The sequence below is a fragment of the Tupaia chinensis genome, unplaced genomic scaffold (genome assembly GCF_000334495.1).
Source record: "Tupaia chinensis unplaced genomic scaffold, TupChi_1.0 Scaffold000274_1, whole genome shotgun sequence".
In the NCBI taxonomy this organism is placed as follows: Eukaryota; Metazoa; Chordata; class Mammalia; order Scandentia; family Tupaiidae; genus Tupaia; species Tupaia belangeri.
In genome coordinates, this window is record NW_006159756.1 from 1,193,145 (window position 1) to 1,207,248 (window position 14,104).

Here is a 14,104-nt window from a genome sequence, read left to right on the forward strand (position 1 = left end):
AGAGGCCCCGGTCCCAAAAAAAAAAACCCACAAAAAAAAAAAAAAAAAAAAAAAAAAAAACCTTAAAAACCAAAAAAAAGAATTAAAAGCTTGATAACATCAGGGCCAGCGGGTGCCGTGGTGGCTAAGGTGCTAGACTCCCACAGAGCCAACTGTGGCTCCAGTCCCAGGCCTGGTGGCTTACTTTTCTCACTTTCCCTCTCTCCCTGGACATGCGTCCTATAACAAATTAAATAACAATAATAACAAATAAAATTAAGTCATTCTTTAAAAAGATAATAAAGCCCAATAACTTCAACTTTCTACATGGCTGTGGAGCAGCAGGAACTCCCTGTGCAGGGGAGGGAGTTCGGGGTGGGACAATCACTACGGAACACAGGCGTACCGACTGCAAGGGGCTGTGTGCGTGTGCAGCGACTCAGCAGTCCTCCTGGCAGCACACTCCCTGCAGAAAGGTGTGCTCGTGTCCTCCAAAGACATGTCAGAATATCACAGCAGCACGATCTTCGATAAAGCCCAAACGCAGCCAAATGTCCATCACCAGTGAAATGAATGGACTGTGAAGTCATGTAACAACATGCTGATGAAAACTGACACAGCACAGCCTCTCAGAACAGCATGGGCGAATCCCAGAACATACTCTTTAAACGTCATCTTCCACAAAAGAAAGGAAACACAGAAATACACACTGGGTGATTCTATTTATATAAAACGTATAGATAGGCCAAACTACTAGTTTTTAGGGATGAAAGCATAGGTGTTTAAACTAAAATGGTTTGGGGCCAGCTGGTGGTTAAAGTGCTGTACTCCCACATGGCTGACCACGGTTCGAATCCTAGATCTGGATGTTCGCTTTCTCACTTGTCACTCTCTCTCTCTCTCTCTCTCTCTCAAGCACATGTACCCTAAGGCAAATTTTAAAATAATAATAATAATAAAATTGCAAAAGAAAAACTACGATGATTTTCCTAAGAGAAAGGTTACAAGGGTGTTCCAAAAGTTTGTGAAAAGAGGAATTAAAGTACGAGTTTATTTCAGTGCAAAAAAAGGAAATGTCGAAATCCATGCAGTTTGTTCAGGATACACATTCTTCTATGAACTTTTTGAAGCCCCCTGGCAACAACGACCTTTGGGGCAGGGTGGGTGGTGCCTGAGACCTGGTGTGAGGAGGTAGCTTCTCAGTACTGACAATGTTCTCTGTTGACCCTGGGTCCAGATGGAAGTCTGGTGTATGATAATTCATTGACCTGTGCGTTGTTCTGTGTGTGTGTTCGTTTTCACAACGAAAACAGTCACTTACAAACATGTCATTCCTTCAGCCACACGAGCCCCTGACTGGAGGGGGGTTAGGGGCATGGGCCTGGCTCAGGCTCTCACGGGATGAAGCCGTAACTCAGATCTCACCATCTGTGTGACCTTGGCAAGTGACTTACCTCTGCAAGTCTCCTCTTCTCTGTGAAGGAGATGATAATCATTAATGAATACGTGAAAGGGTCGCATGTCTTAGAGTAAGTTACGAGCCAGCCCAGGGCTAGAACTTGGAAAGTGTACAGAAAATGGCAGGTGAAATAGAGTTCTGTAATTGCTGCCTTTTTTTTAGTTTATTTTCTTTCTTCCATAAGAAAGGGAAAGCAAGAGAGAGAGACAGGCACCCTCAGCAGGGTCTCATCACGTCCGGTCCCCTAGCCCTCTAGCCAGTGGGATGGACATACCCAGGACCTTTCCAGTTTACTCAGGATCGGAACGGTGGTCAGCCGTGTGGCTTCCAGTCCTGCCTGGGCCTGCAGTTACTGCTCTGATTTATTCATTCAGCCTAAAACGTGAGACAGTGAAAACTATTCTAAATCTGGAATTAAGCCGAGAAAGTCATTTGCCTTATGATTCCGTTATCATGCCTTCTTTTTTCCTCTTTTGCCAGAGGGCACACACATGCACCAGAGAGAGGCCAAGTGAGCGGGGGAGAGAGAAAGCACTCCCGTGAGGCACGGTCTTGACACAACCCCTTCCCTGTTCTCCCAGAGCCCTGAGCTCAGACCACCCAGCCCTCAAACACGAGGTTAGATGGCAGCTTCCCCAGCCCATCCGCCGTGTGGGCCGCAGACCCAGGCTCCGATGCCTCTGTGTCCTCTCCGGTCCTCATCTCCTCATGCGGATGCTTTGGCAATGACTTCGTGCTGGGATTTTCTTAGGCCCAATTCTCCCCCTACTCAGTCGTGCCACGTACCAAGCCACCCTGGTACTGATGGGAATTTCCCAGAGGATGAAGTATCAGGAAGGAGCTGGGATCCCCAGTGGGAGCAGGCTGCGTCCTCCTCGGTCCACTTCCTTCCCTGTACTTGTCCCTGCTTCAGCTCAAGGACTCTCAGCCTCCGCTCTCTCTGCTCTGCACCACACCATTCACGGGTCCACTCTCCACACGGAGGTGTTTATTAAACGCCTGCTGTGCACCAAACAAGCAAACCCTCTGCGCTCCTGGCCTTTCATTTCTAGTGGGGGTCTTAACTGCCTCCCAAAGGGGTTTCTTCCAGCTCCTGCCTCCGCAGAAACCCCAAGATACAGCACGCCCAAGAGGCCTAGATGGGGTATTGCAGAGGACAGGCTTTGCTCTGTTAAGGTCCCCGGGAGGGGGTTTGTGGTTGCTGACACAGGTGGGGTACAAGCATGGCTCAGCAGAGTCTGAGGGTGCAGAGGCAGGAAGGCAGCCCGACCACTCCTGAGTTCACGGAAAACAGCGCCGGAGTAGGACAGGTCCAGGAGGTAGGAGGAAAATTGCACCAGGTCTAACCAGTCACTCAGGAAAAGGGGTCTGAAGACAATGACCTCTCTCTCTCTCTCTCTCTCTCTCCCTCCCTCCCTCCCTCCCTCCCTTCCTCCTGGAAATTTAGGACCCAGGTATGCTAGAAGCACTGGTCATTGGCTTTTTAAACCCATGAAATGGGGCCCAGCCCATGTAACACGTCCTTCAGACAAGGAGGAAGCTCAGCTTTTCAAAGGCTGAGCTGCTCACCAAACTCAGGGACCTGGAGCAGAAGTGCTCTGCTGTCATCGCTCATGAGAATGGGAGACTGGACTGCTAGGAGAGCCCGGCTCCGGGGAAGGCAGAGTTACTTCAACTTCCCTACATTCCAGCCACCAATGAACTCCCACTTCTCCACCCACAAGATGGGAAACACTCCCAAGTTCCTAGAGAAAGCAGAGCTTGGTTCCAGTCTATTCTATTGCTAAGAAAAGGACATATCTGAAACTGGGTGATTTATAAAAGTACAGGTTTATTTGTTCACCGTTTGGAGCTCCCAGGTCCAGGGGCCACCTCTGACGGAGGTCCTCTGGCTATGTCAACTCAGCGGAGGGTGGAAGGCGTGGTCTGCTCCAGAGGGTTTCTGTCAGTGCGTTTCCTCTCTCTATCGGCCCATCGGGACTCGGTCATGGGCCCCAGCCCACACCACCCAACCGCTAACCTCTTCTCTTTTGCCATTGTAACTGGATCAAGTTTCCACCCTCTTAACCCTGGTACAATGTCTCAACACAAGAATCTGGGAGACATATTCAAACTACAACACTTGTATGCCCCCAAATAATCTTGGGTGTCTAACTCTACAACGACTGCATACATTGTCTACACGCACTTCCATATAGCACTCCAAATGAAAAAGATACAAATGGGTCCAGGCTGAATAAACAAAAACAGATATTTTCAGTTTTTGACAAACCACCCACAAGTTCGTCAAGAACACTTAGTTCCCTCGGGTCGCCATGACCTCTCGCTCACTCCTTCTCTCACGCATGGGATCAGCAACAAGAGTCTGCAGTCTGCAGGTCACGCGAGTCTGCGCTCTGCCCTCTAAAAGGAACGGGCTTCGGAAAGCATTTTGGGTACAGGGGAAGAAGAGTTTCCTGAGAGGACAGCCAGCAGCGGTGAATCAAATTACGTCGGGATGACAAATACACTTACCTTGATGTATGCATAATACAAATGCCTGATGTCTCGTCTTCCCTTTCGGCACTGTTCCTCCTGTCCTGTGGATGGTTGCCCGTATCACGCTGTTTGTCTTTGCTCTGGATTCCTCCAAGACAGGTCACTGTCTTCAATAACACTTACTTGAAACGTGAACGAGGAAGTGGCTCTGCCTGCTTTCCTCTAACGCCATCCTGGGTGTGTCCCCAGGAAGAAAGCGACACTGTCCTCCCACGCTTTTCCATCCCATTCTTTGCTCCTCCTGTGAAAAGAGTGACTGGAGGGGAGGCTTATGAAATTTAGGGACATCGGAGCAGAAGGGGTCAAGGAAGTGGGTTTCTGCTGCCAGAAAGCAGGAGCCTGAGCAGTATTAGAACTGCGGGGAGAAGCCCACAAAGGAGAGGGGATGTGCTGATGGTAATGTTCCCAGAACGAAGAACAAAAGGTTCCTCGCTGGAAAAAGCAGACCAGAGACAATATTTGTCAGAGACACATGTTTAAGCATTAGGAAGAGAAGGATCTTGATGCTGGGGTAGACAGGGAACCAGGAAGCTGATAAAGACCATTCCAATTGTTAGAAAGGGCAAGGGCAGGGCTAGGGGCAGATGGCACACAGCAGTGTAACACAGCGCTATGACAGGCACTCTCACATGACAAGGTTCCTAGTTCGAGTCCAGAGACCTCCCTGGGTACACCGGGCCCTGGCTGAGGCTTCAAGGCCCTGTTGTGGTGCTCCTTCTCAGTCTCTGTCTCTCTCACTCGTGGAAGAGATAAATAAATAAACTTCTTTTAAAAAAGCCGGTGAGAACCATTGCAAGGTCTTCAACAATCCAGAGAGGTGGGAGAGATGTTGGTCGAAGGATACAAAATTTTACTTAGCCAGGAAGACTAAATTCTAGATCTATGTGATGACTAATTAATAACAACGTACAGTATACTGGGAAATGTCTAATAGTTTAAGTGTTCTCACCAACAATAAATACAGGGAGACTTCAAAGAGGTTGTGGGAAAATGGAATTAAAATGTGAGCCTGGGGGCCAGCAGGTGGCATGGTAGTTAAGACACTGAACTCCTACATGGTCACCATAGTCCAAGTCCTGGGCCCAGTGGCTTGAAAATCATGCCAGATGTCAGCTGGCAGTGTGGTGGTTGAGTCACTGGACTCCCACACGGCCGAACACGGTTCGAGTCCTGGGCCTGGTGACTGACTTTCTCCCTTTCTCTCTCTCTCTCTCCGTATCTCCCTCTGGTCAGATTTTAAAACAATAATAATAAATAAAATGTAGTAACTATTTCCTAAAAAGAAAAAAAGGGAAAGGAAAATCATGCTGAGCCCATGAGTGTTCATGTCCAAAATTCCAAGAGGAAAACTGAGGAGAAGGGATTGTGGCATGGCCATCCTCTCCTCGGCGGTGGTCTCTCACTCCCCCCAACCCGTCTCTCTCCAGCAAGCTCATGCACCCTTTGGGAAAAAAAAAAAAGAAAGAAAAAAAATCTTATTAAAAAAATGTGGGGGAACCAGCAGTTAGCATAATGGCTATGTCGCTGGATTCCCATGTAGTCAACCGCGGTTCGTGTCCCGGACCCGGTGGCTTAAAATTCATGCCGGGCGCATGTGCTTGTGTGCCCAAGATCCCGAGAGGAGAATGAAGGAGAAGGGATTGCGGCGTGACCATCCCCCCGGGATGGTCTCTCTGTCTTTCTGTCTCTCTGTCTTTCTGGCGAGCGCACGCGCCCTATAGCGAAAACCTCTCAAAAAAAAAAAAAAAGTGAGCTTATTTTGGTGCAAGAGACTGAAATCTATGCTTATTTTTTATTTTTTTGTAGTATATGTTTTTGAAGACCCTTAGTGTATAAGGTAATGCTGGTGTTAATTAGCTCGGTTTAACCATTCCTTAAGTAAGCATATATCAAAACATTACGCGGGGACACCATACATACATGCACTTTATATTTGTCTATTAAAAGTAATCAATAAAAATTTTTTAAAAGAAAGGTCCTAAAAGCCTGGACTTTCAACCTGTTGATTAAGGGAGCCGCATCTCACATGGCTAACCATGGTTGGAATTGTGGCCCTGGAGGCCTGAAAAATGCACCGAGCATGTGTGCATGTGTGCGTGTGTGCGTGCCTAAAATCCTGGCAGGCTGGGGAAATGGAGGAGAAGGGGTGGTAGCATGACCACATCCCATTGGGGGGTGCTTTCTCCCCCCACGACTCTCTCTCGAGCACACACATCCACTGACGATTACAAGAAAGTAAAAGAAAGGACCTAGAATATTTAAGAGAGAGGTGTTTTTTTCATCTCTTTTTTATTCGCAATTGGGAATGCATGTGTAAGTAGGAAAGAACGGCACCTCAGCAGGGCCCATCGCGCTGCAGTCCTCTTCCTCGCCCCTCCAGCTCATCAGGATTTGGGGCATGCGCATAAGCACCTGGCACAATTGGGGTCAATCAAACCAGGGATCTGGGATATGGCTCCCACCACTGCAGTTCAGTTTGCTACTAACGGCGCTGCCAGGCTGGGCCTGAAGAAGACTTCGCTTTCAATGGCTAACATTATACAATTTAGTCATGCAATTAATGGCAGCCCATTCATTAAAATGTTTAAATCAGGGGCCAGCAGGTGGTACCGTGGTTAAGGCGCTGGACTCCCACATGGCTGACTGTGGTTCAAATCCCAGGCCTGGCAGCTTGCTTTCTCACTCCCCTACCACCCATTCATTCATTCTGTCCCTCTCTGGTCAAATTAAAATGAAATAAATAAACGAATGAATAAAGTTACATAAAATAATTCTTAAAAAAAAGTTTGATCCAGCTTTCAAACGTACTTTTTCCTAGGAAGCATGAAAAACATGCATGCAGAAATGCAAACCTTCCCAAGGTATGAGTGTGTTCTCACACTTGTAGTTCTGAGGCACATGACAGACTGGACTGATTGAAAAATAAAGCACAATGTCTAAACCGGGTGCATCCATTCCTCCCCAACCGCACCCACTTGTGGTGGCTCAGTTACCCAGCATGGGAGCCTGAGGTGGGTGTGGCAGCCTGGCTCCTGTGTGGCGTCTCACACTTCCGTGGAGACCTCACACTCGTGTCTGCATTTCTCCTTGACCCAGACTGTTCCGAGGATATTTTTAGCCTGGCTTCTTGGCAGTTTTGCAAATGCTTTTCAAGATGCTCACGGGCATGTGTTGAGAACTACTTGGTAGAACATTGGGGAGCTCCCCCGAAATCTGCTTCTGGATCTTTATTCTTTAGCCATCACCCGTCTGGCCGTCTGGCCCAGTTTTGCTTGCCAACATGCTTGGGTACCAGAAGCCTAGGCGGGATCCAGCATAATAAATCAACCTAAACTTTGGCATTAAAATAAAGAAAGCTTTTAAAGATATTACCTTTTTGGTCATTAGGCAGGAAGTCAGTTCTCCAATGGACTAACCTTCAATTGACTTTAGGTGGCTAAGCGTATGGCTTACAAAAGCACGAAGCCTTCACCCTCCGCAAGGGCAGGCTAGACTGGAGTAGGGCAGGACGGCCACAGAAGGAGCGAAGGTGCCCATTTGACACCCGCGGGAAACGCGTAAGCATGGAGATTCTTTTCTTCTCTCTTGACGGGGTTTAGGAAATATGGCAGCAAGGTAAGTGGAAGTTAGATGGAAATCATTTACTGGCGCTAGGTAGCAAGGCCATTTTAAGGGATTGAGAGGCACTGCAGTCACTTTCTACGTACTGTGCTCACAAGCACTTTCCCATCTGAGATGTGGAGGAAGAAGAGAGGTGACAGTCATGTGTCACTTAAACACAGGCACATGTTCGGAGAAACAGGCGACGTTGTCGTTGTGCAAACATCACAGAGCACACTTACACGGCCTAGATGGGCCAGCCTATCACATGCCGAGGCTGCGTCAGGAGCCCATTATAATCTCCCGGGACCACGGGCGCGTGCGTGGTCTGTCGTGGACCTGAGTCATTGCGTGGTACAGACTGCAGACCTGAGGGGAGGAAGAGCACTGAGGAAGGAGTGACTGAAAGTGACAGGTCAATCCTTTTAGACCTCCATTTCCTCTTCTTTTCTTTTCTTTTTTTTTTTAGAATTATTTTATTTTACTTTATTTATTTTAATTTGACCAGAGAGGGACAGAATGAGAGAAAGAGAGGAATAGAGAAAGCAAGTCCGCCAGGTCTGGGACTCGAATCGCAACGCCCTTAACCACCATATCACCTGATGGCCCCTTTTTTAGAGAGAGATTTTGGGTATAGGGCGCATGGGATCACCAGAGAGACAGAAAGACTGAAAGTGAGAAATCACCCCCCCAGGAGGGGCATTGCCACGCCACCATCCCTTCTCCATTCTCCTCTCAGGATCTTGGGCACGCATGCACACATGCCCAGTGTGAGTTTTAAGTTAGCAAGTCTGGGACTCAAACCACAGTCGGCTATGTGGAACTCTGTGACGTAACCATTACTCCATCTGCTCGTCCCCCATTTCCTCTTCTCCTAAACAAGGGGCTTAGGTGAAAATCTTAACACCTTTTCTCTTTTTGAAGGGCATCAGAGTATATTTGAAAAAATTGTACCACACTGTCCTTAGTGACCAGCGTACCAATGACTCCGGCTTTTTTCTTAGGCGTTAAACTGCAGTGTTTTTATATACTGAAATGTTTTAGTAGAACCAAGAACATGAGAGAATAAAGATCATAGATGAAAATGACGGTAATAATTTTGATGTCCTGCCTTGCAACATTAATTTAAACCGCTTATACATAGCTGGCATTACAATGTTATGTAGTTATGAAGAATGAGGTGCTCTTAGAAGTAGGCAGTATGGGACCAGCAGAGATGGCATAGGGGTTAAGGTGCTGGGCTCCCACAGGGTCAACTGTGGTTCGAGTCCCATGCCCAGCGGCTTCAAACTCATTCCAGGCACATGTGTGTGTAAGTGCCCAAAATCCCAAGAGGAGAATGGAGAATAAGGGATCGCAGCATGGCTATCCCCCTGAGGGGTGATTTCTTGCTTTCTGCCTATCTCTCTGGCAAGTAAAAATCTCTCAAAAATAAAGAAGGAGGCAGCATGAACTTGCACTCGCTTCTACCGCGATCTTCGGTGTTCATCTTGAAGCTGTGTCCACCTGGCGAAGCACAATGTAATGCCCTTTGAAGCTCTCACACTGTGAGCTTCTGCAGGTCCTCTCCAGTTTGTGAAGAATTTTATTCCAAACAGTGACTCCTGGGGTCAGTACGGTTGCACCACGAAGAACTGGCCCATCAACCTTCTCCGTTCCTCACAGTGGAAATTTGGCCTCTTCTGGTGCTCAAAGAACAGCTCATGGCCAGAGGAATCCAGGCTCGCAAAAAAACGCTCTCGGAATGAAATGGAAAACTTTTCTTTTGGTGGGGCTGGGAGAGATGGCGGGGCTGCAGAGGGACAGAGAGAAGAAAATACAGCAGTAGAACCGAGACCTTGTTTTTGGTTTTTTGGAGAGGTTTTTGCTATAGGGCGCATGTGCTCACCAGAAAGACAGAGAAAGACAGAGAGACAGAAAGCAAGAAATCACTCCCAGGGGGGATGGCCACGCCGCAATCCCTCCTCCTCCATTCTCCTCTCGGGATCTTGGGCACACACACACACATGCCTGGCATGAGTTTAAGCCACCGGGTCCAGGACTCGAACTGTGGACTACTACATGGGAGTCCAGCGACATAGGCATTTCACTAACTGCTGGTCCCCTAAGACCTTGTTTTGAGAGAGCTGAGCTGTTTGGGGACTTGGAGGGGAGGGGAGGAGGCCAGCATGTCTGGCTGTCCACGGAAGAACGGGGCCTGTGCCACTGGAAGGTTTGGCAGTGCCGACACATTCCGTCACGCACCTAGACAAATCACAGGGGAGCTGAGAGGTGCCGACCTCATTACGAGCCTCCTGCCCAGATCTTTAGTGTCCCTTTCAGACACAAGGCAGATGACAGGGAGGGCAGACCCATCTGCTCCCTCACCGTGATAGATGGCGTGCGACGCTGCGGAGAGGCAGTCACTTGGGCTGAACACATGGCAGGAGCTTAATCCAACTGTCCCCCGTCACATGCTGGTGCCAACTACCTGTTCAGCACTGCCCTTCAACACCCGGAAACCTCACCGCCTTGTCCTTTTAGCCAATACGAGAGGACTTCCGAAACTGGGGAAAAATGGAATTAAAGTCCACATTTATTTTGGCACAGAACATAATTCTGAAATGCATACGTAGTTTTTTCATAACACGCCTCATCCGTGAACTTTTCAAAGAGCCCCTCATATATCAGGACCGGTCCGAGCAGCTCAGCCTGGACGCGGAGCGTGGGATCGGGACCAGACCCGTTCCTCCCCTCACGGAAACTCCCACTTGTTCTCCCGTGAGTCATGACGTCTGGGACATGACGTCGGCGTCTGGGAGCGTGGTCACCTGGCCGGTAAGTGGATGAGTACAGGGAGTCTCAGAAAGTGTCAGGCTCCGTGTTAAGGCGGGCTGTTGCTACCACTGCCCCCTGTTCAGAGTACGGCTGTCATCCCAGCCTCACTTGTCACTCAAAAGATGTCCCTGCTCTCGCCACCTGGAACAGACATCTTGCTTCTGTCTGCTTTACTGGTGGCTGCCTCACTCCCTCCCTTGCTTGAAAAGAGTCTTTTCCCCCGCGGAGGTCTCGTTTTCCTCTCCCTTGACTGTGACATCAGAAACTCTGCGGTTCGGCTCCACGGTGCTGGAGCAGACAGCTGATGGGCAAGGAACTGCTAAATGACATCACGTAAAATCCAGGGCTGGCCTCTTGGTAGTCAGAGAGCTCCCTTCACAAGTTGGCAGTGTTGGGGGCCAGCAGGTGGCGTGGTATTCAAGGCGCTGGATTAACCACATGGCTGACCAGAGTTCAGCCTGCAAATTGTGACCTGACAGCTCACAAATCATGCCAGGCGTGAATGCACATGTGCCCCAAATCCCAGAAGAGTGGAGGGGAAGGGATTGTAGCGTGGCCATGCCCCCTGGGGGGTGATTTCTCACTGTCCCTCTGTCTGTCTCCATCTCTCTCCAGTGAGCACAGACACCCTATGGCAAAAAAAAGAAGAAAAGAACTCAGTTGTACTGCTTCAGGCAGCCCCCGTTCCTGAGAGAAAGGGAAAGGCCTCTAATGCTGCTCCCTAGCCCGATGAATACAATGCCACCCCCCACAGAGGGAGCACTCCGGGCCTGCATCACCAGCCAGGGAGAGCTGTGATGGTTCTTCTCCGGAGACGGGGGGCCTGCCAGCAACAGGAGCTGGGCTGCACCAGTCCCTTCTCCAGGACCTGCTGGACCCCAGCCATGTCTTTTAGTTTTTAAATTATTCTCAGGTTTGTGTGCTCAATGGAGAGAGACCGAGAGGGAGAAAGCACACTCACGTGGGGTGTGGTCACGCCACAATCCCTTCTCCATTTCTGTTGGGATTTGGGTACATACCTACATGTGCTCCTCCGGTATTTCAGGCTGCCAGGGCCGAGACTCAAACTGTGGTCAGCCATGTGGAATCCAGTTCCCTTAACCACTAAGTTACAGAGCTGGCCCCAACTACCTCTTGTTAGAATACAGGGGATGGGGCCAGCAGGTGGCATGGAGGAGTGCTGGACTCCCACATGACCAACAGTGGTTCGAATCTCAGACCTGGCGGCTTGCTTTCTCACTTTCCCTTTCTCTCTGTATCTTTCTGGTGAGTGACTATAATAAGGTTTTAAAAATAATAATAATGGTGAGGGCCAGTAGGTGGCGTAGTGATTATGGGCACTGGACTCTCACACGGCCCACTGCGGTTTAAGTCCCAAATCTGACAGCTCGCTTTTTCACTTTCTCTCTCTCTCGTCAAATTAAAATAAATAATTCTTCTAAAAAAAAAAACTTTAACAATAATGATGAATAAATAATAATTTTTAAAAGAATGTAGGGGGACTTCAAAAGCTTGCTGAAAATGGAATTGAAATATGAGTTTTGGGCCCACATGGTGGTGCGGCGGTAAAACGTGATGCTCTGACCCACAATCTCACGGCAAAGTCTCCTATCCCAGGCCAGAGACTTCCCTGAGGATACCAGGCTTCCCCCGTGCCCACCATCTAGACTGGCTGAGTCTGGAGGTGGATGGCAGCGTCGAGGCCTTTTCAGAGGGTCTCTCTCACTAATGGAAGAAATAAATTCACTTTTTTTTGAGCATGAGTTTAATCCAGGGCAAGATTTAAAAATCCAGGCATGGTCTTTTCATGCTGCACATTTCCCTGGAAGTATGGAAGACCCTCCTGTCTGCACTGTGTGTGGCAGAGCTGTGTGTTCTTCCCAACACTTCTGAACTTGGCAGGGAAGCCCCTGACTCTGGAAGCCAGCGTGTGTGGGGGCTGCCTGGCACGAGCGAAGGTGCCAGCCTGGCGATCTGGAGCCGGGGGCTCCTTGCCCAGCCCTGCCTCTTGCCTGCTGTGTCACCGTAAGCAGTATCCCCTCCTCCGCCCGATCCACAGCAGAGCTCACCGACATCTGTTGGAGACGGCTGTCTTTGTCCTGTACTAAGAATTACAATATCCTAGACAGAAAATGAACTTGAACCCAGACAGGGTTCTAATCCCGGTTCTGCCACTCCTCACTGTGTGACCACGGGCAGGCCGTTCACCTTCCCGGCCTTAGTATGAGGGCCAGTGCTCTTCTACTTGCAAGCACGTCTTTCCCTTTAAAGAAGGGAAAGTAGGTCTTAAAGGTACAATATTATACCTCGGGCCGTGTGAGTCCGTGATGCAGTCGGCCTGGGACTTTAAGAATCCTTATGTACTGGGCCAGCAGGAGGCTCGATGATTATGGTGCTGGATCCCGCATGGCCGACTGCGCAGTTTGAGTTCCAGACCCACTGGCTTGAAAAAAACACATCGGGCATGTGTGCATGCCCAAACTCCCGAGAGGAAATGGGAGGAGAAAGAGTTGCCCCCTGGGGGTGATTTCTCACTTTCCTTTTCTCTCTCTCTCTCTCTGGTGAGTGCACACGCCCTGTGGCAAAAATAAATAAATAAATAAATCCTTGTAGTCTGACAGTGAGATTCTAATTTGTTCATGGATTCGTAAATCCTGAAACTAAAGTTATAATCAGCAGCAATTACTAAGCCGACCGTTCGTTGAAAACCAACTATGTATCCCTCTATTCTTTCCCTTGAAAGGCTTAAAATATTGACGGGCTGGTTTTTAATCACTAATGTGTGTGAGAGCACACAGGTTGGCAAAGGGTGGACCCCGGCAAGCAAAGCTCCCAGGAATCCTGAGGAGGCAGTGGCTATCCCAGATGCCATGGCAACACGCTGGCCCATCCCTCCCCCACTCGACTCAGAATACCACTTGACCTTAAGCAATTTCCATTTCAATCAGAAGAGGCCACAGAAAGGGTGATCAGGAGGATTAAAAACTCCAAGTTCTCAGTTTTCAAAGGCAGTAGCAGGTCGTCCCCAGGCCTGGCTAAGCCCAGTTTGGGGAGCTTGGGGAGCACAGTGCCCAGGGCAGATCCTCGCGATGGCCTTAGGTGAGCAGGCCGGGCTCAGGGCTGCGTTCAGAGGCCACAGGAGATGCAAAGGGAATGGCTTTGATCTACCCAAGCGTCTGACCAGAATCCAAGTTTGGGCACCTCCCGGGCCTGTAAAAGAAACCATCAGGAATTTTCCTCTCCATTCCAGAGATGAGGAAACTAAAGCGTGAAGTGGAGAAAGATGTTTACTGCACCTTCTGATGAGCTAGAGCAAGACTTGCAGCACGCACTGCTTATGAAGGCCAAGTAGCCTGGGCAGTCAGACTCAAAGATAGTATCTGAATTATTCCCCTCTCCCCCAGCACCCGAACCCGTCCTGCAGAAAGCTGCCAACATGGGGCAGAGGCAGGCACGCTTACAGGGAAGGGTACAGACCTCCCCCTGGGGACCCAGCTACTCTTTTGCTGCTGCGTTTATGTTTTTGGAATAAATCATTTGGTATAATAATAGAAATGAAGGCGCTGGATGAAACATCATGACAGGAAGAGTCCCCACTGGCAACTCAATCAATTCTTTTTCCTTTGGCCTCAATGTCCTCCTGCTCGCAGGCAGATGGAGTCCTGACCCAGCAGAGGGACACGGGCTTCTCTTCTCTTCTCTTCTCTTCTC

The 14,104-nt window shown here is 49.2% G+C and overlaps 1 protein-coding gene across 4 annotated transcripts in view; it reads right to left on the reverse strand.

Annotated features, from left to right (window-relative positions):
* Positions 1-3,958: 3,958 nt before the first annotated feature.
* LOC102485732 (uncharacterized) overlaps positions 3,959-14,104 on the reverse strand; it is a 16,034-nt gene continuing 5,888 nt past the window's right edge. For 2 of the 4 annotated variants that reach the window (XM_006149957.2, XM_006149958.2), the window contains exon 3: positions 8,963-9,368. In XM_006149957.2, the coding sequence (XP_006150019.1) occupies positions 9,187-9,368 (182 nt within the window). In that variant the 3' untranslated portion in view covers positions 8,963-9,186. Of the gene's footprint in view, positions 4,218-8,962; positions 9,369-9,943; positions 10,121-14,104 lie in introns of those variants that run through there. The other 2 variants (XR_001370465.2, XM_014588365.2) reach the window with 2 other exon arrangements.